The 26,298-nt window shown below is 40.6% G+C and overlaps 1 protein-coding gene across 2 annotated transcripts in view; it reads right to left on the bottom strand.

Annotated features, from left to right (window-relative positions):
- The window catches only part of PCCA (propionyl-CoA carboxylase subunit alpha), a 233,285-nt gene that overhangs the window by 105,539 nt on the left and 101,448 nt on the right, over window positions 1–26,298 (bottom strand). For both annotated transcript variants that reach the window (XM_035114548.2, XM_035114547.2), the window contains exons 15-18: window positions 25,720–25,788; window positions 24,025–24,100; window positions 13,089–13,199; window positions 5,967–6,069 (exon numbers count right to left, since the gene is read on the bottom strand). In XM_035114548.2, coding sequence (XP_034970439.2) covers window positions 5,967–6,069; window positions 13,089–13,199; window positions 24,025–24,100; window positions 25,720–25,788 — 359 coding nt within the window. The remainder of the gene's footprint in view (window positions 1–5,966; window positions 6,070–13,088; window positions 13,200–24,024; window positions 24,101–25,719; window positions 25,789–26,298) is intronic.

Below are 26,298 nucleotides of genomic sequence, written 5' to 3'. Positions count from 1 at the left end.
TGCATTTTCTCTAACTTGAATCAAAATTTACAAACCTCTGCTTTGAATATACTAATTATCAAATGCAACAGAAAGCTTATTAACTAAAGTGTAAGTGTAAGTGTAAAAGTGTAAGTGTAAATCCCTGATTAACATCTCATTTCAACCATAAACCAAATAAATCTGACATCAGGAACCACATGACAGAAAAACCAGTAGGAGCACACTTCAATCTCCCAGGACATTCTATACAAGATCTCAAAGCAGCTGTTTTATTACAGAAAAATTTCAGGAACAGACTGGAAAGAGAAGTTGCTGAATTGGAACTCATTACCAAGCTTAAAACCATGGAGCCACCTGGGATAAATAAAGACATTGGATTCTTATCTCATTATGCATGATCAAGCTTTCTTTAGCGCCTCAGCCCTTGCTTTTCCCCCGCAGGACGAATTGCAGCCATCAGCAGTCGTTAACAGCCATCTACAGGTTTACCACTCCCATCAGCCCATCACCCATTCCCCCCCACCCACCACCACCCTCTGTATATATAAGGGTCTGACGCTTCTGTTTCAAGTGTATCTGAAGAAGTGTGCATGCACACGAAAGCTCATACCAAAATAAAAACTTAGTTGGTCTTTAAGGTGCTACTGAAGGAATTTTTTATTTTTGCTCCAAATAGGTGAGTCACACTTTTGACCTTCCTGAGAAATATCTGGTTCCTTTGGGGAGTCCTTACCCCTTCTAGCTTCTAATATTTGATCTGGTTAAGAAATAAAATGGCATATCCTTGTTTAGGAACAGTTCAATGGATTAAGGTTAGGACACCTCTAGGTTTGTACTGGCCAATGCACATTTGGTGTCTTGGGTGGAATGAGCAGACCAGAAATGATAGCCGCTTGCAACCATATCCTTAGAGACAGGGACAGAGGAAAGGAGGTGCAGTGGGTGTGGTCTGCCCTGGGTATCACCACTGAGGGGGTGACAAAATGCCAGGCGGAACTCACTACAGGGCCTGCAGCGAGCCCAAGCCACGCGTCTCTCCTGGGAGTGACGCGGTGGCTTGAGTGCCCGCATGCTCCGTGTTGCCCCAAATAATCCACCCACCGCCTCCCCCTCAGCTGTAGGGCGGCTGAGTGGGAGGAGGTAGGCAGACTCCTCAGATGTCCCACGGAGTGTCCTACTCCAGCTGGCCCTGGTCCGTGAGTGACTGGCCCCACCCCTGGGCGCAGGGCATGTGTGCTGCTCCAAGTGCCCGATCGGCTTGCCCTACCGCTGCTTAGAAATGCAGGCCGGTTCACCAATAGAGATAGAGTCTAAGCACAGGCTTACATGATATTTCAATAAACATAATAGGCTACACTCTTATGTCTCCACCACAACCACACATGAATGTTATGAAAGAATTACTGTGATGGTGTGAAGTCTTTGTACATAAATCCTAATTATTATTAAATGACACATCCTGAATTTTGCATCATTTGTTCTGTTAGCCTGTTTTTATTCTATTAAAATTACATTCCAAAAATTTGTGTTCCTTCCCATTCTCTTTGCCCCAATAAATATATATTATAATCACCATTCACTTAAAGCTAATTTGAAACCGTAACACAACTGTTCACATAATGGTAATGATGAATCTAAAAATATTCAGATAAACTATTGTGAAAGTGTTATGGGTGCAGAAATGCAAAGGCTCATGGGGATAACAATATAACTGTGGCTATTTCAAATACATTATGTATTTACATTTAATATTTTTCATTTCAGTGATCTCTGTTTGAATTGCTGAATGCAATTTACAATCTTTTTAAAAAAATATTCTGAAGATACTTTAAGAGAGGCATCTATTAGCTCCATTTTACAATTCAAAAAAATATTCCAACATTACAAAAGCATGCCAGAGAGGTGTGGGAGCAGACAACGCAGACGAGGCCTCTCAATGGCAAGTTCCTTTGTCTTTAAAAGGACAAAGGTTTAAAATGTCCTCGTTTTATTAAACACAGAGCCAATTTTTCCTCAAGCATGCTACATCGGGTAATACAGGCATGCAGCAAACCGTGGATTTTTCCAAGCTATGAATGATGGGAGGCCAAAACCAATAGAGAAATTAGGAAAATAAGCTTTGCAGCCAACACAAGCAACACATAGGAAGTGCTGTAGGCAATCGGCTTTAGAAGTGTAAACATTACATTAGTAGACCCAAGAGAGGGCCACACCTGGAGCACTTGCTCTCCTATTCCCCCGTCCAAACTACTAATGAAAATAAAGACTCCCATTAGTTGAACATCACTTTTAGATTGAGAGATCTTGGCTACGCCAAACAAGCTAGATTCTCTGAAGCCAAACTATGTCCACTGGAAACTGTATCATATTCTGACATCATGATAACCGTAGGATTGTTGTTTTATCGCCTAATGTAAAAATGACGAAGCAATGGGTGGCACCCACTTGATAGTAAACCAACCTATCGAATATATAAGGTAAATGCTACGTATAATGGTTCAAAACAGTGCAATATATATTCACAGCTACTTCCTATAAGAAATCTGTGCCCCTGTTATCCAAGAAGCCTATTATCATATTGACCCACGTGATATCAAGCATTTAGATAATTACTTAGAAAAGAGAAATCTGCTGCAATTTTTCCTAAGAAAAAGAATGCTTGAAAAGCTACCTTTAAAACTGATCAAATAAAAATGTTTTTTTAAAAAAGTTCCAAACTGAATTAATAGGAAGCAAAAATACACACTTCTCTCACCATAATTGCAATAGACACCCTTATGTTATGTTTAGTAATTTTTTAAACAATAAAGTATATTTTTTTAAAAAAAGACACCCTAATGACGGTAAACACCTTTTTTTAGCATGCAACCAGATTTCCCCCACTAAATTCAAAAGAACTGAAGTCGAGGCCAGAGCCACCTTTACACACTGCCCTCACCTCAACCAACTGCACATCCAGCATGGTCCTCCGCTGACCCTTCCCAGCTCCACCACTGATGTTACTGTACGGTTGGGCCAAGGGGTGGAGGTGGTAAAGGAATGTGAGGTAGCAGAGAAGTAGTAAAAGACAAGAAAGAGACAATCGCCCCTATGGCTGCCACCCATTCCAATGAGTCACCCAAATCACAGTGCACAATGCCCCACAAGCCAATAACAATCAGGTGGAGCAAAAGTCAGCAGCAGTTATAAAGCCTGCTGTTGTTTTCAACTCCACTAATTTTTCTGAGAAAATCAATTGTGTATTGTTTTTGTTGATAAATCAGCTTCACTGGCCAAAGAAAATTTTGCAATTGGGTTATTGTTACAGTTCCCCAAGGTTTACACACACAAAAATGGTTATAAAAGCAATACACATTACAAATCATTAATGAGGACAGAAGAAGATCCTGCTGGATCAGAAAGTGGTCCGTCAAGTGCAGCATCCTCTTCTCACAATGGCTAACTAGATGCTATGGGGAAGCCCACTAGCAGGACCCGAGTGCAGTTTCCAGCAACTGGTATTCTGAAGCAGAACCCCTCTGACATTTAGAGATTTCTGTGCAAAGCAGACTTACAGTAACTAATGCTAACTATGTCCTTTAGTCCTCCATTGGTTAGACAAACAGACACCTTCTCCAATGCAGAATCAGATATGTATCATGGTACAAGCACATGTTAAGGGTTGATATACCTTAGCAGGTTTTCTTTTTCTGCAGAAAGTTGCAGCCATTTATCTGCAATTTTTTATTTTTTAAGAACCCTTTTAGTAAAAAATCAGAAAAACGTTATTACTTGTCATAATCACTGAGGACAGACCAAAAGGTAAATGGGTTTAAATTGCAGAGAGATAGGTTTAGGTTCATTATCAACAAGATTTTCTGACATAAGAGGAGGCAGACAATGGAGTATAATCACAAAAGGGGGGGTCAGAGATCTCCATCACCGGATTTTTTTTCCTGTTGTGCATGCAACACAAACAACTTGAATGTAAGTGGATTTTCTTCCTGACAGATGAGACCAAATGATAGGCCTGGCAATCCTAAGGTTTTGTCTGCTAGTCTGCTTTCATTAGGAAATGTTATAGCTATTATCAACAAAGCAAACTGAGAGCATAGCTTGCTCAACAAAAAGTAAACAAATCGTTCAAAATTCACTATATTGGAAAAGCTTGATATTTGGCCTGGAACACAAACAAGAACTGCCAGTTCTCCAATACTTATCACACTTGACTCAGGACAAAAGTTGCAAAGCACAACTAAGAGAGCAAGGTGAAGAAGGTAAGCGTATCTGACACAATATCGACTTAAGTAAACCCTTTCATGGTGTCCAACAGAGGTGGCTAATGCTCTTATAGTTAGAGAGGTCATGCTTTCTTCCCACAGGAAATAACTGAAATAAGATAATAAGGGAGGCTATATTTTCCTATATGCCTAGAGGGTTTGCATTACAAAATATTGTGTATTTATTATATAGCAATATTTGTATTTTGGAATTTGGGGGGGGGTCCCCCTTTATAGGCTATTCTGTTAAATCACAAGTGCTGTGCTTGAATTAGGGATGCTGTTTTTTAAAAAACAAAAAACTGCTTTGTTTAACAATCCAGCTTCATGACCGATGGTTAATGGAATCAGATTTGGTTTTAAACCAGGGTCTTTGGTTCGAATGTAAAACCAGGCCAGGTTTCTACAAAAACGAAACTAAGCTCTGCCGTGCTAGATAAGGAGACAGGAGGGGAGGTGTTTGAGCCCAACACTTTACTCACATTCATTCAGACTTCTCTATAAACTACGGCTTAGCATTATGTGTCAGTATGGCCTACGGCAGGGGTCCCCAGACTTACCGGTGTTTGGGCCGGTTCCCACCGCGCCGATCGCGCGGCGGGCCGAAGGGCGGGGGGAGCGTGCGCCTGTGCGGGCCGGCGGGCGGGGGAGTGCGCGCCCGTGCGCATGCGCACGGGTGCTTACTGGCGCGGCGGCGCGCTTCCAGGGTGGGAAAAGCGCCAAAAATCCGTTGTGCGCATGCGCGTGGGCCTCCCCCGACCCGGAAGTGCACCAGAAATGACTTCTTCCGGGTCGGGAGAGGCCCATACACATGCGCACAAAGGATTTTTGGCGCTTTTTTCCCAACCCGGAAGAGCGCTGCCGCACTGCGCACCGTAAGAGCGGGCGGCAGCGGCGGGCAGCGGGGGTCGTCGCGGGCCGGATTGGCAGGCTAATTGGGCTGCATCCGGCCCCCGGGCCGGTCTGGGGACCCCTGGCCTACGGCATGGTCACTAATCTTTCTTGCCATCAATAAAGCAAATTTTCAGGTGAATTTTTCATTTCCCACTAACCAAAGGGATCTTTTCATGAGCACAACTCACCCTGTCACTATGATTAGGGTTGAAACAGTTAATTTACATACATTCAAGGTTTTGCACACATCTAGTAAAATCTCAAAACTTTTTTCTTTGAATATCAGGCTCACATGACATCATCACAAACTGTCCCTGAAATTTTGAATTTCAGCAGCAGATTGCCAGAGATTGACTGCTGTCTGGGAAGCACAAGCAAGTTGTTGGACAAGTGGAACTAGTTGTATGATCTTCTGTATCCTGGTCTATGTCTATGCTACCTTTAACGCCAAAATCATTTCAAGCGGGAAATGGTCGCCTATTTAAAATAATTTGGTAACTGGTGGTACAGGGTTAGGTACACTTTTTATTTTCAAAAAGGAAAGAAAAAAGTCTTATTGCATCAGTAGGATTCCGGGAGGGGGGGGCGGGTTATGAAATCTTGCAAATTCTGATCAGTTCCTCTGTCTATGCAAAAGCACCATTAATAAATGTAAATCTGAATAAGTGTGCATGCACACAAAAGCTTATATCCAGAACAAACTTATTTGGTTTCTAAGGTGCTATTGGACAATTTTTTAATTTATTTTGACTGCGTCAGACCAACACGGCTACCTACCTTAACCATTAATAAAGTGAGTCAGTGTACATGACTTTCTACACACAAACTTACCTTGGAGTTCCCAGAAATCTCTGTGATCTAAGTCGTTCAAACACATACAAAGACGCCGCTGTTACCAGTAGCTCCCTTTTTTCAGAGTCCTTCAACGTGTGTCCTAAGATTTCAAAATCAATTTTCAAAACTGTAATATGCATCAGAAGCATTTTTATAAGATTTCATACCCTGCCCTTCAGTTCAGCAATAATTTTTAGGGCAGCTTAAAAAATGGACAAAACATAAATTACAAGAAAGAAAAAAAAGGTGTAAAAACCAGTAGCAATCAAATTTAAATGTTTTAGAAGCCTAAAAAAAATAAAGAGATATTTGCCTGACACTTGGTATTCCTCCCTGAAGAGAGAATTCCAAATGTTGGGTACTACCACTAAGAGGTCTATGTCCACGATGATTACCCACCTCACCTCAGAAGGCAGGAGAACTTAAAATGTGCCTCTAAGTAGGTCTTCATCTGAAAGCAGGTTTGATTAGGAGTAGGCAGTCTTTTAGATATCTGGGTCTCCAGTTTACCTCACTCTCATGCCCCACTTACAGAACTTTCCCCCATTAGCCCAGTGGACACTCCCAGCAGAAACACCATCTACATTTGATCCAAATTCCGAAGTACTCTGCAACAAAGCATCTTCAGCACCAAATTTCAGCACTTGGTAATGAACCAATACCGACAATAAATGTCAAGCACATTACTACTGTACAATGGAAGAACTGGATTGCAACTACAGCATTGCAAAGCATACTGCGACTCATTCTGCAGCTGGTAATAAGTTTGGGTGGGTATCTAAACCTCTTGAAGCAGCATAGGTTTCAGTTCTTTACTTGATAAAGCAAAGACTTGATAAAGCACACACAGTTCCTAGTAGGAAGCCACATGTCTCAGGGCCTAATCACAGGATTGTGGGATAGAGAGGTTGGGAAATGTAAAGAGGCATCTGTGCTGTTACGGAGCTTCTGGGTGTTATTCAGAGAGAAGTATGAGCCAGGTCGTAAGCAGCATCCAAATTGCTCTTGTGTTGCTTTTGCCATGGTTACCCATAGCATCAGCCCTTGAGCAAACTTACTCTGGGTCCTGTAACATACTAAAGCGTGGCACAAGAAATAAAAGAAGCAACGAAAATGCAATTAAAATCCATACAACATCTAGCTTAGCCCATTACAATTCCTACAACAGGCAGAAAATCCATAAAGTGGCCCATCAAGATTCGGCTGTTTTCAAGTGGCCCATAGAGAAAAAAGTGTGAAACCCACTGGTAAGAAAAATCTGTTTGCTGCCTCTGAGATCTTGGCCTCTTCTCCTGCCTAGAAGATATGCGAAAGAGGACTATAAGAGGGAGGAAAGGAATCTGGTGAGCATGATTCTACCACCTGACCATCCCTGCTTGAGAAAAATGCCTACTGGGCCACAGGCTAGAGCTCCCCTTTAGAGCTATGGCTCTAATACAGATGTGTACATGGAAGACACTGCATTAAATATCCTCTGTGTAAACTGGAATTTCCTTAATAGCTAAGAGAACACTTTTGTCGTAATACAGTGGTATCTCGGGTTACAAACGCTTCAGGGTACAGACTCTGCTAACCCAGAAATACGGTAATACCTCGGGTTAAGAACTTTGCTTCAGGATGAGAACAGAAATCGTGCTCCAGCGGTGCGGCAGCAGCAGGAGCCCCCATTAGCTAAAGTGGTGTCTCAGGTTAAGAACAGTTTTAGGTTAAGAACGGACCTCTGGAACAAATTAAATTCTTAACCAGAGGTACCACTGTATACTATTATCTTTTTGGATGCTCTTCCAAACCAAAAGGTTGCCATAGTATTTTGCTTGAATGGAGAGGAGTAAAGTAGAAACTTTCTAACCTTCACCTGTTTAAAGTTTGGGATCTTACCAGTTACAGGATTTGCAATACTTTATTATACAGAAGCCTATCAAAAATCCGTCACTGCAGCATGCAAAGCAACAGAAATAATGCCTTTTTAAAAAAGCTGCATTGTGTTGATGAAAGCTGACACATGAGGAACATATACACTTGAAAATTAGCCTGAACATGTGTCAAGTACTCCACTCCAAGTAAAAATTTAATTAAAAGTTGCCAGCTGAGGTTAATAGGAAAGCTGTCAAGATATTTCATAGAATTAAAAGAAGTTGTAAAAAAAAATGTTTATTTTATTGATCCTTGAATCTTAAAAAATCTTTGGGGGTTTTTTTCTAACACATGGGTACTTTGCGTTATACAAGCCTATTAGTAAAAGCATCATAATCAGACACCATATTTTTGAACATAAAAGGAATGGTTGATCACAGTGAGGAACAAGGCACAGTAGAAATGTATTCCTGAAACTGACAGCTCCATTTATACAAATGGGTCCAGGATTTCACACACCCAGAACTGGGAGGGTGCAGTACCTAGTACTCCCCCCCCACACACACACACCTCTGCCCACCCTATTTTCCTATTTGATTGCATAGTATTGTTAATATTTGAAGGATCTCCACTTCATGGGTCCATTACCAGGTGGCTTTTCTCTACTTGACCTCACTTTATACTGAACCACAACCAGAAAATACGTGAGGAGTAGAAGTAGACATACTTTTATAGTGATTTCTACAAGTCTGGTGGCACTAAATATTACTGTGGTAATCACAGTAGAAATCACGGCATTCTTTCACCACCAGTTTACACAGTACTGTCTCCATAGTTATATGTATATTTGTGCCTGAAGACAATCACAGTGATAAAATGCACATATACAGGTAGGACCTTTATCTTTAATTAACACAATGTACTCAACAGCACCTAGCTTTTATTCAGTACTTAGTAAACATTATATAAATCAGTTTTGAGAGAGGAACTCTCTTTAAAGTTTATACACCTCTTGGGCTTATGTTATAGGGGGTCCAGTACCGAGGGCCTTCTGGCGGTTCCCTCATTGTGAGAAGCCAAGTTGCAGGGAACTAGGCAGAGGGCCTTCTCGGTTGTGGCGCCCGCCCTGTGGAACGCCCTCCCATCAGATGTCAAAGAGAAAAACAGCTACCAGATTTTTAGAAGACATCTGAAGGCAGCTCTGTTTAGGGAGGCTTTTTAATGTTTAATAGATTATTTTATTTCATTTTTCTGTTGGAAGCCGCCCAGAGTGGCTGGGGAAATCCAGCCAGATGGGCAGGATATAAATAATAAATTATTATTATTAATATTATGCAATGGAAGTTTCCTAAAGATGTTATGCAGCCATACAAAATGTAGACCTCAAAATTGTAAATCCAATAACCTTAAAAAAACAACCCCATGATTCAAAATTAGTGGTTTCTAAGTCATATTTTTGGAAGCTTCTTCCATTTCATTAACAGTACTATGAATTTGGGTCACCCAATACCTTCAATTTAGTAAATTACTTGCTACCAAATCTGTTGATACAAAGAGCAGAATGAGTAAACTGGTAATTAGTACTCTACAAATTCATGAGGGGAACATTATTGGGTTAAGAATAGGAACCTATCTCATGGGAGAAAATAGAAACGATATATTTGGGAAGTTAAGAGAAGATCATCATAATCTGTTGTTCTACAAAATGTTATAATCTGCTATTTATGGTGCCACAGGCTGTAGCCTTCACCATGAGAGGGATGGTTGACGAAACCAGCTAACATAGCCCCATCTGTAGTACTCACTTTTGCCTAACAAGTGGAAGTATTTATTTTTTTGGCTGCCTCAACTAAATAGCCCTATAACCTCTGAAACTTTGACTGTGCACATGCTCCCATTTCCTTTTCATCCAGTGTGCTTTCACTGGATCTGGGCCTTATTTGGGTTGAGGTGGCCATCTGTCATGGATGCTTTAGTTCAGTGTTTCCCAACCTTGGGTCTCCAGCTGTTTTCGGACTACAATTCCCATCATCCCTGACCACTGGTCTTGCTAACTAGGGATGATGGGAATTGTAGTCCAAAATAGTTGGAGACCCAAGGTTGGGAAACACTGCTTTAGTTGAGATTCCTGTATTGTTGGGGGTTGGGGCTAGATGGTCATTAGTATCCCTTTCTACTCTACAATTCTATGATTCTACAAGACAGATCCAGATTGTAACAGGTCAGGTTGAGCAGTGCAGAGTCATCCAAGGTTGTCAGGGGATGGACTGTTAGGCATGAGAGGGAAGAAGGCAGAGAAACTGCAAAGAAGAAACCACTTTTAAAGAAAAAGCAGCACACAGGATCAGACCCTCCTGATAAGCAGGAAGTTCTGATGCTGCGCCCACCCCCTACCAACACTATTTTAAAACAGAGTTTTAAAAACCCTTCACACACACACACACACACCCTAAATTACTTTGGGGGTGCATCCCTGTAATGGGGACAAAGGAGACCCAGATCAACCTGATCTGGGGGTAACAATTAGGGACCACAGGGTGGATCGGGCAAGCCCCATTACTTACTGAACCAGTTAACTCGCTGTACTGTGGGTAGTATGGTAAAGAAGCTAGGAATGGGAGAAAAGAGGAAGGCATCAGATATAGGTTGAACCAGTAACAAATTGAGATTTTACTAAGGGTTTTTGAAAAGCAGCAATTTAACCCTTGTTGTGATATTTCCAGAAGAAATTGGGAACTGCAGGTCTGGGAGGGCTAAATTACAGCTCCCATGATTCTTTGCTTTAAATGTATGGTATGTATGTAGCCCTGGTCTAGGCTTTCCCTACATTAGCCATGATCACAATTTCAGCTCATTATAACTCATTTTTAATTTTTAATTTTATTTAACAAGATTTGTATACCGCTTGATTGTAATAAAACCTAAGCGCATTAGCAGTGCAGCATCCAGTCTTCTTGTTTCTGCCTTTCGTCCTTCTTATCTGAGTCTTCCTTCCGATTTCTAGCTTTTTCCTCTCTCTTGAGTTTCCCAACTTGCCAACACTAACATTGCTCTTGCCCACTTTACTTAGATACACGACTGCTCCCTCATCCACAATTGTTAGTCAATCAGAATACTGGTAGTTTGTTTTAAGTTTCTAATTCCCATAATTTTATTCCCCACCCCCTTTTAAGTTCCTTTTTCCTGAGCTGCCCTTCTGAACTTCCTGTGACCTCTTAAACACCATGGCAAAGCAGCCTTTAAACATAAAGAAGCCATTTAAAAGCTAAGGACAAAATGGTTGAACAGATGCACTCCTTCACAACATATGACTTGGTATAAAGCTTCGGTTACACAGCCCAAGCTGTGCAGCATTCACACATTTCCAAAATATAGAAAATGCATCACCAAAACACAGTATACAAATGGGGAGGGGGACCTGCAAATGCGTATAAAGGAAAATGTAGAAATAATTGCTATCATTTAAATAGAAATACAATACATCCCACCATATTGGGGAAGACTTTTGAGCTATCCACTGTACAGGTGCTGTTTATGGGCAACTTCAATATCTCTACTCTCCCTTCTTATGATTCATTATTGTTAAACCAGACTAGACAGCCCTCAAACAGAGGAAGACTTCAATAGAGGACTGATCTCTTTCTGACATTCCTTCAAATAGAGGACTATAAAGTAGGATTCATGGCCACCCTGACAGTCAATCACTAATTTAAGAAGAGAAAAATATATTCTCCACCTCAACAGTGAAACAAATATTCACTACTAGTGTCATTCAGCCCATTCAGTAAACGGGCACTAGAACATGTGAGAGGAGCGGCGGGGCCGCGGCCTTCCCTCCCTCTCTGCGCTCGGCTGCTGCGTCTGGGAGGAGAAGGGGAGGCAGCCTTCTGAAGCCCGCTTCCTCCTGAGCAGACCTGCCCGGCGGGGTGCAGCGAGGAGCAGGGCGGGCCGCCAGCCACGACCGAGCGAGCGAGGGGGACGACTCCGGCTCCCCGCCTCTGGGACTGAGGTGCAGGTGAGGGGAGACGCAGAGAGAGAGATAGGGAAGGAACGAAGGAAGGAAGGAAGGAAGGAAGGAAGGAAGGAAGGAAGGAAGGAAGGAAGGAAGGAAGGAAGGAAGGAAGATACCCACGCACTTCCTTACCCTCTCCTCCTCCTTCCACTCTGAGGCAAAGGCTCCCCTCACGTGAGGCGGGGCTCCGGCCTGGCAGTGCCGGAGCTCCCTGCGACTGCAATGGCAGCGCCGACGCTTGAGGGAGCCGGCCGAGGAAAGAGAGGCGGAGGTGTGGGGGAAAGAGCCGCAGACTCTTCCCGCCGCAGCGGCTGCTAACGCAGGTGGGCGGGGAAGGAGGGTGGTGGCGGCCATGTGAGGCTTGGCACGGCGGGACCCGGCCGGGGAGCCTCGGCGAGAGCCAGTTGCTGTGAGAGTGTCCTGGGCGCACGAGCAAGTGTCTCTGCGCCCAATCCCTGTGTCCGTGAGGCACATGCGCAGTAGTGTGGACACAGGGACACAGAGACTGGACGCAGAGGCACTTGCACTTTATTATATAGGATTACTATTTAATTATCACCACAGCAACAGAAGTGAAGCATATACGGGAAACTTATAAAATCTCTCCTTGCTTTCAAGATATAACTTCTTTTGGAACCCAGCCAGGGTAAATTCTCTCTTTCATAAGACCTTTTCTTACTTGTCTATATTCTTCTAACTCATACTCAAAGTGTCTCCAAAAGCCATGTCCTGAGTCCACTTTCAATCAATATTATACTAATTAAATGGTTTATTAGTGTAAATGAAATAAATGAGGAGTGCTCTTCCAGCTCTTGGTAAATCCTTGGGACTGAATAGGTACCCAACTTGCCATTATGCAGACTTCCAATGAGAAATAGATTCCTGAAACACAATGTAGCCAATGCTTTCACAGAATGCCAGCATTTATTAACAGCATGCCAGATTTTACTAGCTGCGAATGAATTCGGAACCAGGCCACTCTCTTAAATCAACAAATCTTGCTATGGAAAAAAAAATGTTTCGCTTCAAAGCAACATTGACTGGGTTCCAAAAACCCAACTTGAATTTTAGTCTCCCTGGAAGTTGAAGGAAACCACTACTTTAATTTTCAAATACACTATTATTTTTAAAAGTAAAATTAGGGAGACCAAAAAAACCAAGTTCAAAGAATAATTTAAAAACTATTTCAGAGGAAAAAATTTCACATGACCCCACCCCCAGCCAAATACTTAACATTTCCATTAAGGACCAACCTTTAAAGCCATCAGGATACACGTCTGGAAGAAATTTTGTGTTGATGTCTCCCTGGACAAAGCGTGGATGGATGATCACTTCCCGTAGTAATGCAATATTGTGGGCCACACCTGGAAGCACAGTAATATTTAGACATCTTAGATTACTGAATGCTGAAATAACAAAGGGTACCTGGAATAGAACGGACATGCTCTGCAGGGATATTTGGAGTGCTGGTGTTTGGGGTAGGTGGACAACTCAGAGCACCCTAGCAATAATGAAAAATCCAGATGCAAAATGTTACAGTTGCACACAACAAATATTTAAATGGTGCACATAGCCAAGTTGCACAACTCTTTAATCTGCCTAAGCTTTTTCTGTAATAGAAACAGTATCACTGGACAGAATTCTACATGTCAGAACAGAAAAGGATATTTAGGCTTTCTGTTCCTCTTCTTGAGGACTATGAACAGTCTTTCTGTGTTCACTTTGGGCTGAAACATTTCAAAGTCATTTTCTCCTATATTGTGATATTATTGTTATTGTTCTTTTATGTTGTTCTTCCCCCTGAAACACTGAGACACAGCCTATACATCTTACTGATACAGCTTAAGAACTAATTCTTAAACAATGAACACTTCAAAACTAGTTATATTGTAAGATGCTGGGCATATGATTAAGCTAAGTCAGTCTATGAACCACCTGTTAACTTTGAAACTCACATTCCCATGTCAACTGCAGTAAAATATTTGTAACTAGACTCTGCATTCAAAATAACTTTGAAAACCATTGAATCAAACATAATCCACATTCAAGGTAACAAAAATTCCCAGACAAACATGTAAGATTAAGGAAGTAATATACTGTATAGATATTTCACTTGTAAATACAAAAAGCCACTGATGAAAATACTGCAATACATATTTGTTTCCTGAGTGCAAATTCAGCAGTTACGCACATACTGCCACACGTTCCCAGACTGATTAAATGCTAAAAAACACAATCCACTTTTTTATTTCTTGACCAAATTGCTGTAAGATCCCTGGTGATATGATAGCTGGTGACTAATGACAGAGATCTCTTTTTCTATTGATTGCCCCAAGAACTAAAATCAAGTATTATTTTTATTCATCCCAAACTATGTGGAGAGAAATCAGAAGTTCCTGCAATCCATAGGACCTACCCTGTTTCTCCGAAAATAAGACATAGCCATAAAATAAGCCATAGCAGGATTTTTAAGCATTAAAGGAATATAAGCCATATCCCGAAAATAAGCCATGGGTGATAGGCAGTTTAACCTTGTAGGTTAAACTGTACCATACTTAATAAAAAATAAGACACCCCTTGAAAATAAGCCATAGTATGGTTTTGTTGAGGAAAAATAAATGTGTCTAATTTTCAGAGAAACACGGTAGTATCTTGAAAATGTAAATAAGCACTTTAACATGCAATTTTCCTTTTCCATAAGAGCTCACAAGTCTATCTTAAGCTATTTCTAACACCTAATTTGGGAGGCTTAAGCAAACCTACTCCACCAAAAGACTTGAAAGCCGTGGTGCTATAGCCTCAATCACAACGCTCCTAAGACTTCAGAAATTTCAAAGTATGATTTGCAGTTTAGCTTGACCTCAGTGAAAGTTCACAAGGTATCCCCCATCTGTGTGAATAACTATGAGGCTACAGAAATCTGGACCCCTATAGGAGTTTACTCTTGGCTACCTGCTGCTTCCAAAACACCAGCCAGACATTAACCCCACATTCTCACAGGATCAAACAGAGGCCAGTCTCCATGCGCATTGAACTATATATTACATCCATCGTGCAATGATATTTCCTTCTGTACCACATTTGGTAATCCAAGCAGCTGAGACCAAAGCCACAAAAACTGGAAACATAATGAAATCTGTAACTTCTGTAGTGTTCATACACAATGCCAAAAGTGGGGGGGGGGGGGGGACAGAAAATAAGAATGATGTTGCAGATTTGTTCTATGTCCCAAGAAGCAGATGGGACACACACAAATTTGCCTGGGTAATCGGGATGGTGGACACAAAAGCTTGGATTTGCATGGTAAACATTCTCTTCCTTTTTTTTTTATTCCACACAGTATAAGGTCTCTCTCTCTCTCTCTCTCTCTCTCTCTCTCTCTCTCTCTCTCTCTCTCTCTCTCTCTCTCTCTCATTTAATCAATTTATTAGTTATTTGACAGTCTCCAAGCACGTACAAGTTTTAAAACCATGAAGCATGACATAAATTCAGTACAAAAGAACAATACATTACAACAAGAGACACACAATAACCTGTAAAACAACCCTAACAAAATAGGGGAAAAAACCAAAAAACCACTCACTAGACAGGAAAATAATCATAATCCGACAAATTCACAAGAGAATAGATTAGTTGGAGAAGGAATGTTGGTGAGGGGACAAGGTAGACACCATCTTTCAAAAATTTAATACACATTTTCCCGCTGGCTGTTCTGTGGCCATAGCTGGTAACCACCAATACAAGCTTTGAGTAGGGCATTCCTACTTCCCTAGTCCCAATCACTCCTAATGCACTAGACCAGGGCGCCCCAACTTTTCTTACCAAGTGGGCCGCAAGAACACTTCAACACTGAACCCGCGGGCAGCACACTGTTTTGTCACGCTGCCTTCCCAAAACCAACTAAGCAAGGCTTGGGGACTCTAGCACAGGCATCCCCAAACTGCGGCCCTCCAGATGTTTTGGGCTACAACTCCCATGATCCCTAGCTAACAGGACCAGTGGTTGGGGAAGATGGGAATTGTAGTCCAAAACATCTGGAGGGCTGAAGTCTGGGGATGCCCGTTCTAGCACCTCCTTCCCAAAGCTGGAAAAACACTAACTAGGCTTTTGGACAGAGGTGGGAAGATTCAAGTACCCTGACAGAGCCCTCACTCCTTCTTCCCAAAGCCCAGCACCTCACCCAGCTTGGGGAAGGCAGCACAAGGGCTATGGGGGGCATCAAATGTTGCAGAGGACTGCCAAAAAAAGGCCTCAAACAGTCAGTACAAACTACCAAAATGTTTAATCTCCTATCTCCAAAACAGAACTGAAGCAACAATTTATCAACAACTTTAAATAATGGGGGAAAGAGGGGGAGGAATGAAGAGATTTGCCCATATGTCCTTTATCACCGGAGTCTTTATATTTATCATGGAATCATACACATTTTAAAAAACTATACATAAATGGTATGAATGTGGTGAACTGCAAGTCATAGAATTTAATTAGTAAAATTCAGAATAAGCTGACTGTTGTACCTCATCATTCATGGGAAACATTCTTCAGTGTAAATATTTACTGACACTAAACATATTCTGTGTTGATTAGCCCTTTTTACAATATTAAGCTTCTGTCAACTTGACATTCACAAAACACAAATCTGCATTTATCCGTGTAAACTTAATTGGTGTCCTACATGTCTCTCCATAGATAAACAATTCAATATATTTAACTTGCTGAGAATTTTAATTGTGTTAAGTGGAATGGAAACAACTTTATTTGCATAGTTATTAGTTGCAAAAGCATTAAATTCATTTTTATGAGAGATTTAAATTGCATAATGATAATTGAGCTTTGCTGCGTTGAAAGACTATCTTAGAAATGCACTGTACATGTTGGCATTTAATAGGTATTCCATTTTATTCAAATAGTACTAAAGGGGAAAAGACATGAGAATTAAGATCTGTTGCATTCAGCCTCTTGAAAATAATTATGAAAAATAAGTGAAGGAAAAACAATGTTCAGTGCCAACAATGTAAATTCATGTTCACTGCAAAAATGTTGTGCTTGAATCAATGTGCCATTTGTCAAATACAAACATACAGCCCATATCGCTTGGACTTATTTCATATAAGCTTATGGAAGATGCATTTCATTTTGTAATTATATTCAGGTTGACATCCTTTTAAAATTTCAATACAACTTACACTTAACTCTCAAGGCTGCAACAGTACTATGGGAATATATGTGCTAGAGATTACCTCCATCCCACAAAATTCTAGGGCTTTTAGCAACAGCTCCTTAGCATGCCTGTGTTAAGGGAGTAGTTGAACAGGCAGGAGAGGGATCAGCCCCCCCCCCGGGGGGGCATTTGCATTGGGGCATCAGCAATGGGAGGATTAACCCCTTCTAACACAGGTGCTCCCCTTCCCCCTCCACAAGCCAAGGTATCTTGATAATAGCTGCTTTTAGTGCTTGCACATGCACAAATAGTCAGAATCAGATTAACGCATTCAGCATCTACAGTGGCCCTTAACAACAATGAAGAGATGTACCGCAAAGAAAAAAATTATTAGGTACATGTAAGAGCTTGTGGAACTCCACCGCCATCATTCTTCCTGTCTTTGCTGCAGCTCTTAATGCTCCCATTGACCTCTCTAGAAACTTTTTTTAAAAGATGATTGGAGGATTTGTTTCCTGAAAAAGTCAGAAGCCTTGCTGCACAAGTAGGGTTCACCACTGAGCCCTCTAGATCAAAAGCTAACTGAGCTAGTACAAATAAAATGATGATACCTCTGCATATACATCAATATACGTATGTATCAATATGGCTAACAAAATTGCTTTTTCAGGTACAGAAGCTGGACATGTAGTGCAATCCCAAGTATGTTTATTACAAGTAACCCCAGTTTTCAATACAGGAGTTTATGCTCCAGTAAATGTATTTGTGATTCCTGCCTCGTGGAGCTAAGAGGGCTTTGGCTGGGAGGGTTCCCACTCACCCTCATTTAGTTTCACTGGCTACAACCCACTGCCAGGAAGAGTTTAGACTATTTCATAAACAAGAAGCATGGAATTTGTGCAGAGGCAAAAAGCAAAGTACTGTACTCAAAATAAATTCTTCTTAAATTCCTTTTCCTGGCACCCCCCCCCCCATTTTCTTATATTTTCCACACTGTTCCCACTACCACAGCTACACTTTATTTCTATTTAATCTACTCTGGGTCAGGTTCAGCCTTATTTCGTATCTCCTTTTCTTTCTCCCTACTGTTAACCTCTTCTGCCCCCAAAGCTTCTGTTCTTTGAAATTTCTGTTTTTGTCTTCTCTTGTTCTTTTCTTCACTGTGCCCTGTAGTAATAATTCCTGATCTGCACCCCAATTGTTTTCAGCGCAGCTTCCATTCTATGATTTGCAACCAACGAAAGAAAGCTTGCTTTGATTTACCCCAGGTCTGTATTCCAACGGATTTAATGAAGATATATGTCTGTGCAGAGCAGGGGTCATGGGTGTGGAAACTATGAACATGCCCTACCCCTTTTAAAACACCCAAGTATAAATGGCCTGAAATTGAGGCTACTTTCCCAGCAACAAGTGCAATACCATGGGACCATATGCTTTGGAAAGGCACTCAAGGTCAATTGTAACTTGTCATGTTCTTACTACAGGCTGTTACCAAATTGTGTCTACAATGGTACCTGTCACAGAATTTCCTTTCCTTTCCTTTCCTCCCCCTACCCCCATCTATTAACTATCCTGGTACAAATATTCACAAGGTTTCCTTACATATGCACTTCATCATCCCAGAAGGGCAGGCTTCTGTTTTCAATTATTTTATCTCAAATGCTGTATGTGCATAATTGCATAAATGTACCTATGTGCCACAGTAACTATGTGCATGTGTGCCACAGTATATTTGATGGGAGGTTGCTGAAAGGAGAGGTGTGTGGAGCATTGAACAAGAACTACCGCCAGGGTCTGAGTTCTTGATATAGCTTCCACTCATTTTTTTTTTTTATTTGAAATTAATAGATTAACTTGCACAATGGTCCTCAACCCTTGGCCTAATTCTATGCAGGGGAGCGAAGCTTGGAGAAAGGGGTGGAGCCCTTTGAACAGGCAATATCTCCAGCTAGAGCAATCTATCCCTTCTCCAGTAGGCTGCAGAAGGTGGAAGAAGAGGAAGGAGGATGGGAGAAGTAAACAATCATGGTGGCCCTGCCTGCCTTAGGTCCAGCCCCATTCTCCACCGGCTGCAACTCTGCCCAGCATTAGTTTGCAGCTCCCAACAGAGCAGGGAAATGGTTCCCTACATCTGGCCTTTATCAAAAATGCACATTTGTTCTTAAGATATCTCAAAATTTTGCATAAAAACAAAGAAAAAGTAAGGGTACAAAGCGTAATGCAGTCCATCCTTTCTATGGCTGATCAAACAAAAAACAATTTGTCTTGTTGTATATTTATCTCCGATCTATGGAGAGAGGTTTTTCTTTTCCTCTAACACTATATTCTAGGGGTGTCCCTCAGATATAGAATCAGGGGCTTTCTAGAGCAGGAATGCTGAAGTAATGTATCTTGCTGTGGCTTGGTTGTAAATCATTTTGAGGACAAAATCACTTGCATCCACTGGGATCTTGATTCTGCCATTATAGCAGGTGAATCTCAAGGGGTGTCCAGAGCACTCTCTAGTCCTGTTGTACTGGATGAGTAAGTGGGGTAATATTGTTCCAAGGCTATTGTTTTATTAAGGCCAGAGGGCATTACATTGAATCTTAATTCTGCAAAGGTGTTCCACTAAGGAGCTATGGCGATTTCATCCAAATAGCTTTTTGAAGATCTGACTTGATGTATGGATACATTCTAGAAAATCCTGAATAATGGATACTTACCGTAACTTATCCGTCAAAGAGTCCCATACATGAAAAGTCTTAACTGCAATGCAGACATCAATTAGATCCAAGTCAACTGGCTATCCAGATCTCTAACAAGTGTACATAAAACAGCTACCGTACTTGCTTTTGAAAGTTTAAGAGAAAGCTATACACTTTAGAAACCAAACATGAAGATGGCAAAATTAGCCATCTTATGAAAATCTTAAAAGCTAGACTTGTATTCTGTCATAGATTAAGTACAAATAATAATATATTTTTTCCTCTTATGTTACCAATGAAACAATATAAAATGATCTTCATTTTCTGGAATATTGGCATTTGTTATGAAATTAAACCAGCCTTGGATAAAGCCGAGATGGGCCATTTTGGGGGCAAATTATAATAATTATTATTTATTACATTTGTATACTGCCCTGCATCCGCAGATCTCAGGGCGGTTCACAACTTAAAATTACAATATAAATTAAATACAAGTTAAATTACACTACATTAAGCCTGGTTTCCCTCCATGTTCCTGTCAGACATTCTAAACTGTATCCTGGGGAATTTGAAAACTGGCAGGAAAAACATGACTCGATACTCAGCCATAATGGGAGGGGGGGCAGGAGATCAGTGATCTTCTCTACAAGGGCTATGAATATATTTGGGAGGATTTCATTACACTAATGTCATTAATCGAGAGCAGGTCTGAGCTACTATGGACTTTTGAGTCTTTATAGTAACAGCAGCAAACACAAGTCCCCCAGCAGCACAAAACCTAGGCCAGACACTGGTTGCAAAATTATCACCATATTAACAGGGTTCTAGTGTGTCACTAGCCAAGGGATTAGCTAAGGAAAACCTGACTCTGGTTGGCACATCTCCCAGAATTTCTTGCCCAGAAATCCAGAATTTTCCACAGGAGCATTTTTGGTTTTCAACATTTGACACATCTATGTTATTTTTGGTTTTCAACATCTGACACTTCTATGTTATACACCAAAAAAAGGAAGGGTGGAAATTCTGTGTTCGATGCATAATGATACAATGATCTCAGACTGTATGTTAGCTCCATCCACATTTTTTCCTGCACAAGAACAAAATCTATTATGTCTCATATCCGTGAGGATTTTAAAGAAAAAATTCACAACTCATTTATGGATGAAGTAAAGATTATAGGACACATTAAGCCCTACTCATCACTCCTGTCGCTGTGTGTGAAATCTACAAATTCAGTAAAGTGTCAAGTTCAGAATAAAGCATGGAAAATGGTAACATTCATGCTGACTAAGCACAATTGTGCTATTTTGCTCATCTGAATAACTTATCTTCAGTAAAGGGTATGTGTTTCTGTTGCCAATTAAAATAACTACATAGGCTTGAACACTTTCAAGATTTTTAATTACCCTGAATAAAACACAGGCAATGTAAAATAAACTTGTCCTCTGAATTTGAAGGCAATAATGCCTCTGAATACCAGTTGCTGGAAGTCACAGGCAGGGAGAGTGCTCCTGTCCACGAATCCAACTTGCTGGTTTCCCCACAGGCATCTGGGTGGCCACTGTGAGAACAGAATGCTGTACTAGATGGGCCACTGGCCTGATCCAACAGGCTCTTTTCATGTTAATTCATGATGCATTCCTACCACACAGGCTACAGGCTATTTTGATTCAAGAATGCAAACCCTTTCCCCCATGCACTTGGTTCTCCTTGACTATTAAAACATTTTGGTTATTTGATCCAGAATGGACATGTGCTATAAAATATCATCAAATTCAAAGATATTTACTTTTTAGTTTAAAAATAAAAATCACAGGTATTGCATCTAAGTCATGTGCAAAGTAGGCCCACTGAAATAAATGGGCAGGCTAGTCATGCCAAACACCATTTATTTCAATGAATGGCATTCAACATTAGTCCAACTCAGAGCAGAGCCACTGAAGTTACTGGACATAACTTAGAGATTCATTAACTTTAATGGGTCTACTCTGAATGCGACTTAGCTGAATAAAACCCAATTGATCTGTTGTGAATGTGACAGTTGGATACTACGCATAGTAAAAAATAATTTGAAAAAAGCAGATCCTATTCTTGTCCTGAATATTTTTGCTTTACTTTTTACTCTAGGCAATTTGCTTCTTTTCTAGTTAAATTTAGCAAACTACAATGTACAGCATTCTCGCCTTCATCCAACATTATAGCCATTAACCTCTTATATTTAAAATAATATCACTGGCACAGTATGCTGTGTCTGTAACACAAATATATCGGCATTTTAAAAATTTAGTCATCTTTAACAGAGCCTTTGGACTGTTGCAGAATTCAGGATTCAAACCAATGCCAATCAGGCCAATCAGAGTTAGAAAAATGGCAATATCATGTTTTGCAAATTGGAACAGTCAACAGAACATGTAACTTTACTTTGGTTCAGTTTTGTTTAAAACGAACAAATCACTCTTTTTAAATTTTCACACAATATAAACATGCAATCCTATTTTAGAGTTTATACTCCTAATGGAATATTCTTCAATTAGGAAAATCCTCAAGGCACGTTTGGGAACATAAGCTTGATTCCAGGCTCCAAATGTGCTCTGATATGTGCACTGAGTTCCAAGCAATAATGGGCTTCCCTTTCACTCCAACATCAGACACCAACCTGCAGTTGACACCAACATTGTAGTGATTTAGGAACTCAACATGTGCCAAAAAACCTTAGCTCCCATGTGCACGAGGGTCAGGGCAAGTATGTTTTGTATTAGCACTAAAAATAAAGACAGATATTATTTTGGCTGTTCTTGCGCCTTTGGCCAAATGCTGCATTCTGATTGTGTATGGAACTGAGAATCTTTGGGATTCAGATGACAACTGCCCAATTGAGCTGCATTTTTACAGCAGACCCAAAAAAATACGCTGTACACCTAAGTAAAAACCACGTTAGAAAAACAATAAAAGGTAAGAAGTACAATTTCGCCAGGATTTTTCAGCAGTTGGATGGATTTCATTAAAGACAGAAAGAGACTTGTTGAAGCTCTCATGTTACTGGTCTCTTCTTTCTGTGAAAAGGTCACATAAGCAGTGGAGAAGTGGGGAAGGGGAGCGAGCTTTCTATATTTCTTTCTTTTAATGCACTGATTTATTGGAGTTTAGCAATGGGGGTTATGTGGAAAGACATCAAGCAACTGGAAATCCTGCAGTGTTGGATTTACACGGTTATCTCTAATGGAGAAAAGTAAACCTCAGAAGGAGACAACTTGCTTTGAGAGATGAGGAAAACGACACTACTCCACTGAAATCCTGTTTCTAAATATTATCACATCACCGTCTTTACCGACTGGTAGGCAAACTCTAATAAATACACATAAAAAGAATTGGGAGAAGGAAGGAATATACAGTACATTATTTGCATGTGACTGCAAATGTCATGTTATACCCTGGCCTGCATTCCATAAACATTTTTTTATCAGAAAGTACACCTTCCAAACTTACAGGTTACTGCTACAATGCCAACTTTGAAGCAATAGCTCTCCCCACATGTGACCGTTTCCTAGTGGCAGTTTGATAGCATCAACATCAAAAATAAACTGAAGCTGAAGGAAAAGACAAGCTAATAAAAAATAGTAGAATAAAAAAATTCCTTCAGTAGCACCTTAAAGACCAACTAAGTTTTTATTTTGGTATGAGCTTTCGTGTGCATGCACACGAAAAAATAGTAGGTGAGGGAAAACTTTTCATATTGCTTGCAATACAGCAAAGGCTACATGCAGCTGCTCAAACAGGACAGAATGAGGAAGGAACAGAACTCTGGGAGCTACGAAACTGTGGGCCAAATAATCAGAACTGCCAGATATAAGGAAATAGGAGGTCTAATTAATTCTATTTTTATTTAGCAAAACATATATATCATTTAATTGTGCAAAAATCTCTATACAGCTTAACATAAACATTTAAATTATTTAAAACTTTAAAAAATAAGTAAGATTGACAGCAGAAAGATTCAAACACATCCACACCCACATGTCTGAATAAGCTTACCTGGATAAAATGTTTGGAGCAGGCATTGAAAAGAGTCAACTTTCTGGCACTGCTATAATCTAGTGTAGCTATTTTACATATACATACAGTTATTTATCTGGTAAAAAAACTGTCACTTTGTGTAGTATTAAAATTTTAAGAATGCAAAATAGTAAAATGCATAAATTAAACCAGCCTGATGTGCTGCAAAACAAACAAACCAAATATATATTTTTTAATTTAACATAAGTTTCCTTGAATTTGTCAAACTAACATTTCAAAAGCTTTTTCATGGACAATTGCATTAGAATCCCATATTACTGAATTTACCTCTAATAACGTAACTATCCAAGGCCTCTTCCATTCTTCGCAAAGCTTCAGCTCTGTTGGATCCATAGGTGATCAGCTAAAGCACACATACACAAAATGATATATAAAAATGATATATAAAAATATATAAAAATTTAGGACCATCAAAATATTATTTGGTGGTGGAGGTTTTTAGGTCTCAATTTGATGTTTATAATTTTCAGTTCTTAATGCAATTTTAAAATGCTTTTAACATTTTTATTGTTTTATCTCACTGGCCATCCTAGGCACCTGTGGGAGGAAGGCCAAGATATAAATTTAGCAAATAAATATTTTGAGACTACCTAATGCTTTATTTAAAGGTAAGCAAGATTCCACAAAATCACCAAGTCCACCATGTGTTTAGTTACCTTCATGCCAAATGGCCACTATGGCACATGCCTTTGAGTTATGTGTATTTCACACTTTTGATGTGAGCTACAATGAGGTCGTTTCTTGGTGAAAAAATGAGACTGTCAGTGGTGGTCTACAAACTCCAGTGTTTCTCCTGCACAGCAAACCTCAGTTGGGACTCCTTGGTTTATCAGGGAGTCCAGACAATGAAACCAGTTTGGAGTTGACTTGAACACAGGTGGTGAAGTGTATACAACAAAACAAAAGTAGGAACCCATTAGTGTGATGGCAGTAAAATCATCCTCCAGCATAATAAAAAAAGCTGTCCAGCAAAGCCCTTCTAGGTGGTAACAAGATTTCAGCAAGACCCTACAACCCTTGGATATTAGAACCCAAGTAATTATTAATGGTTCAAACCTTGAAGCTAATATTGGTACAGTTCCTCTTCTACTCTTAGTTCCTGCAATTGGTTTCAGCTGGTGGCCTATGGATATGGGCTTTAAGGGTTTCAGCCTGCCACCAGTATTCTTAACCCCTGCCCAAACTAAGCCTCCTGGTTGTATATTGTGCTCAAATAGGCTTAGTTTGGTCAGATTGAGTATACACTTCCAGAGTTAACACTAAATACATTACTTCTGGTAAATGAGCCACCATAGCTGCTAGAGGGCTATGCAAATTTGTGTCCCGGGCTTTTTTACTCATCCACCCATGTGAAACCAAGGGGTGAATTGTTTGTCAGATGTGAAATTTTATTCAGCTCTCCTGCTACACTACAAAAACCAGGAAGCATGGGGATCAGGAACCTATGGTTAATTTGTTTCTGGTTTAATTGTGGTTCAAAGCAATGGGACTGAATGCACTGGCGAAAGTTTTGTTTATATCTTGCCTTATTAAACTGAGAAATGATCCCCTGGGCACAGCCAGTGTTTTCCCTGGATTTCACAATATGACAAAGAATTTAAGAATTTCCATCTTTTAACTGTTTAAGGGGGTAAATACACTTTCATTTTTGAATGTTTACCTTGATTAGAAAAATGATTTTTTTTGTTATTAAAACCACTTTTACTACTGAAATCCCTGAAGCTATTTTAACCCAAACACCTGTCACATATTTTTGCCTGAAACAGTATAATGTCACCAAACAAACCAAAAGAAGAGAAAAACCCACTGAGCATTACTCCCATGTCAACAGCCATATGACTGCATTGAAGAATCATCCTGTTTACCTTTACTATGAAACCAGTCTACTCTGTAATACTGTCCCCTTCATTTTTTTGAGGAGCTATAATTTCTTTTTTAACTAGGGAAAAGTAGTTAACTCACTTTGGAAATCATAGGATCATAATAAATGCTGATTTCACTTCCTTGCTGTATGCCACTATCAACACGTACCTACAAAAGAGTGAGATAAAAGAATATTACCACAGGCAAAAGAAGAGCCAGTGTCAAGAGTCAGCATAGTACGGCAACAGCTCAGGGCCCACAGATTGGCAGAGGGCCCGCTGCTGACTTCAGACGATGGTCCAGTTTCCCGTTTCACAATGGGAGAGGTGTCCACTTGCAGCAAGAAGTGTGCACACAAATTCACACTCCGCTGCCTCCTCTAAGCACACTCCCACTAAGATATGAGAGATTGCCTCAAAAGCCCCTGTGACAATTGCTGAGCCTCTAGGGCATGGGTGTCAAACACAAGGCCCGGGGGCCAAATCCGGCCCGCCAGACCTCGTCATGTGGCCCGCCGAGCGCCCTAGCCAGCGGGACCCAGCAGCGGGACCTTGCTGCTGAAGCGCCACGCCGACAAAGCGCCGACAAACAGCTGGGGCCTGGGGGGGGGGGTTAGAAAGGCGCTGCGTGGAGCGCCCCAAGCCACAGCAGGAGAAGGAGGAGGCAGCTTGCCGGGTC

This window comes from Zootoca vivipara, chromosome 4 (genome assembly GCF_963506605.1).
Source record: "Zootoca vivipara chromosome 4, rZooViv1.1, whole genome shotgun sequence".
Lineage (NCBI taxonomy): Eukaryota > Metazoa > Chordata > Lepidosauria > Squamata > Lacertidae > Zootoca > Zootoca vivipara.
Note: the sequence above shows the minus strand (reverse complement) of the source record. Positions and strands in the feature narration are given on the sequence as shown.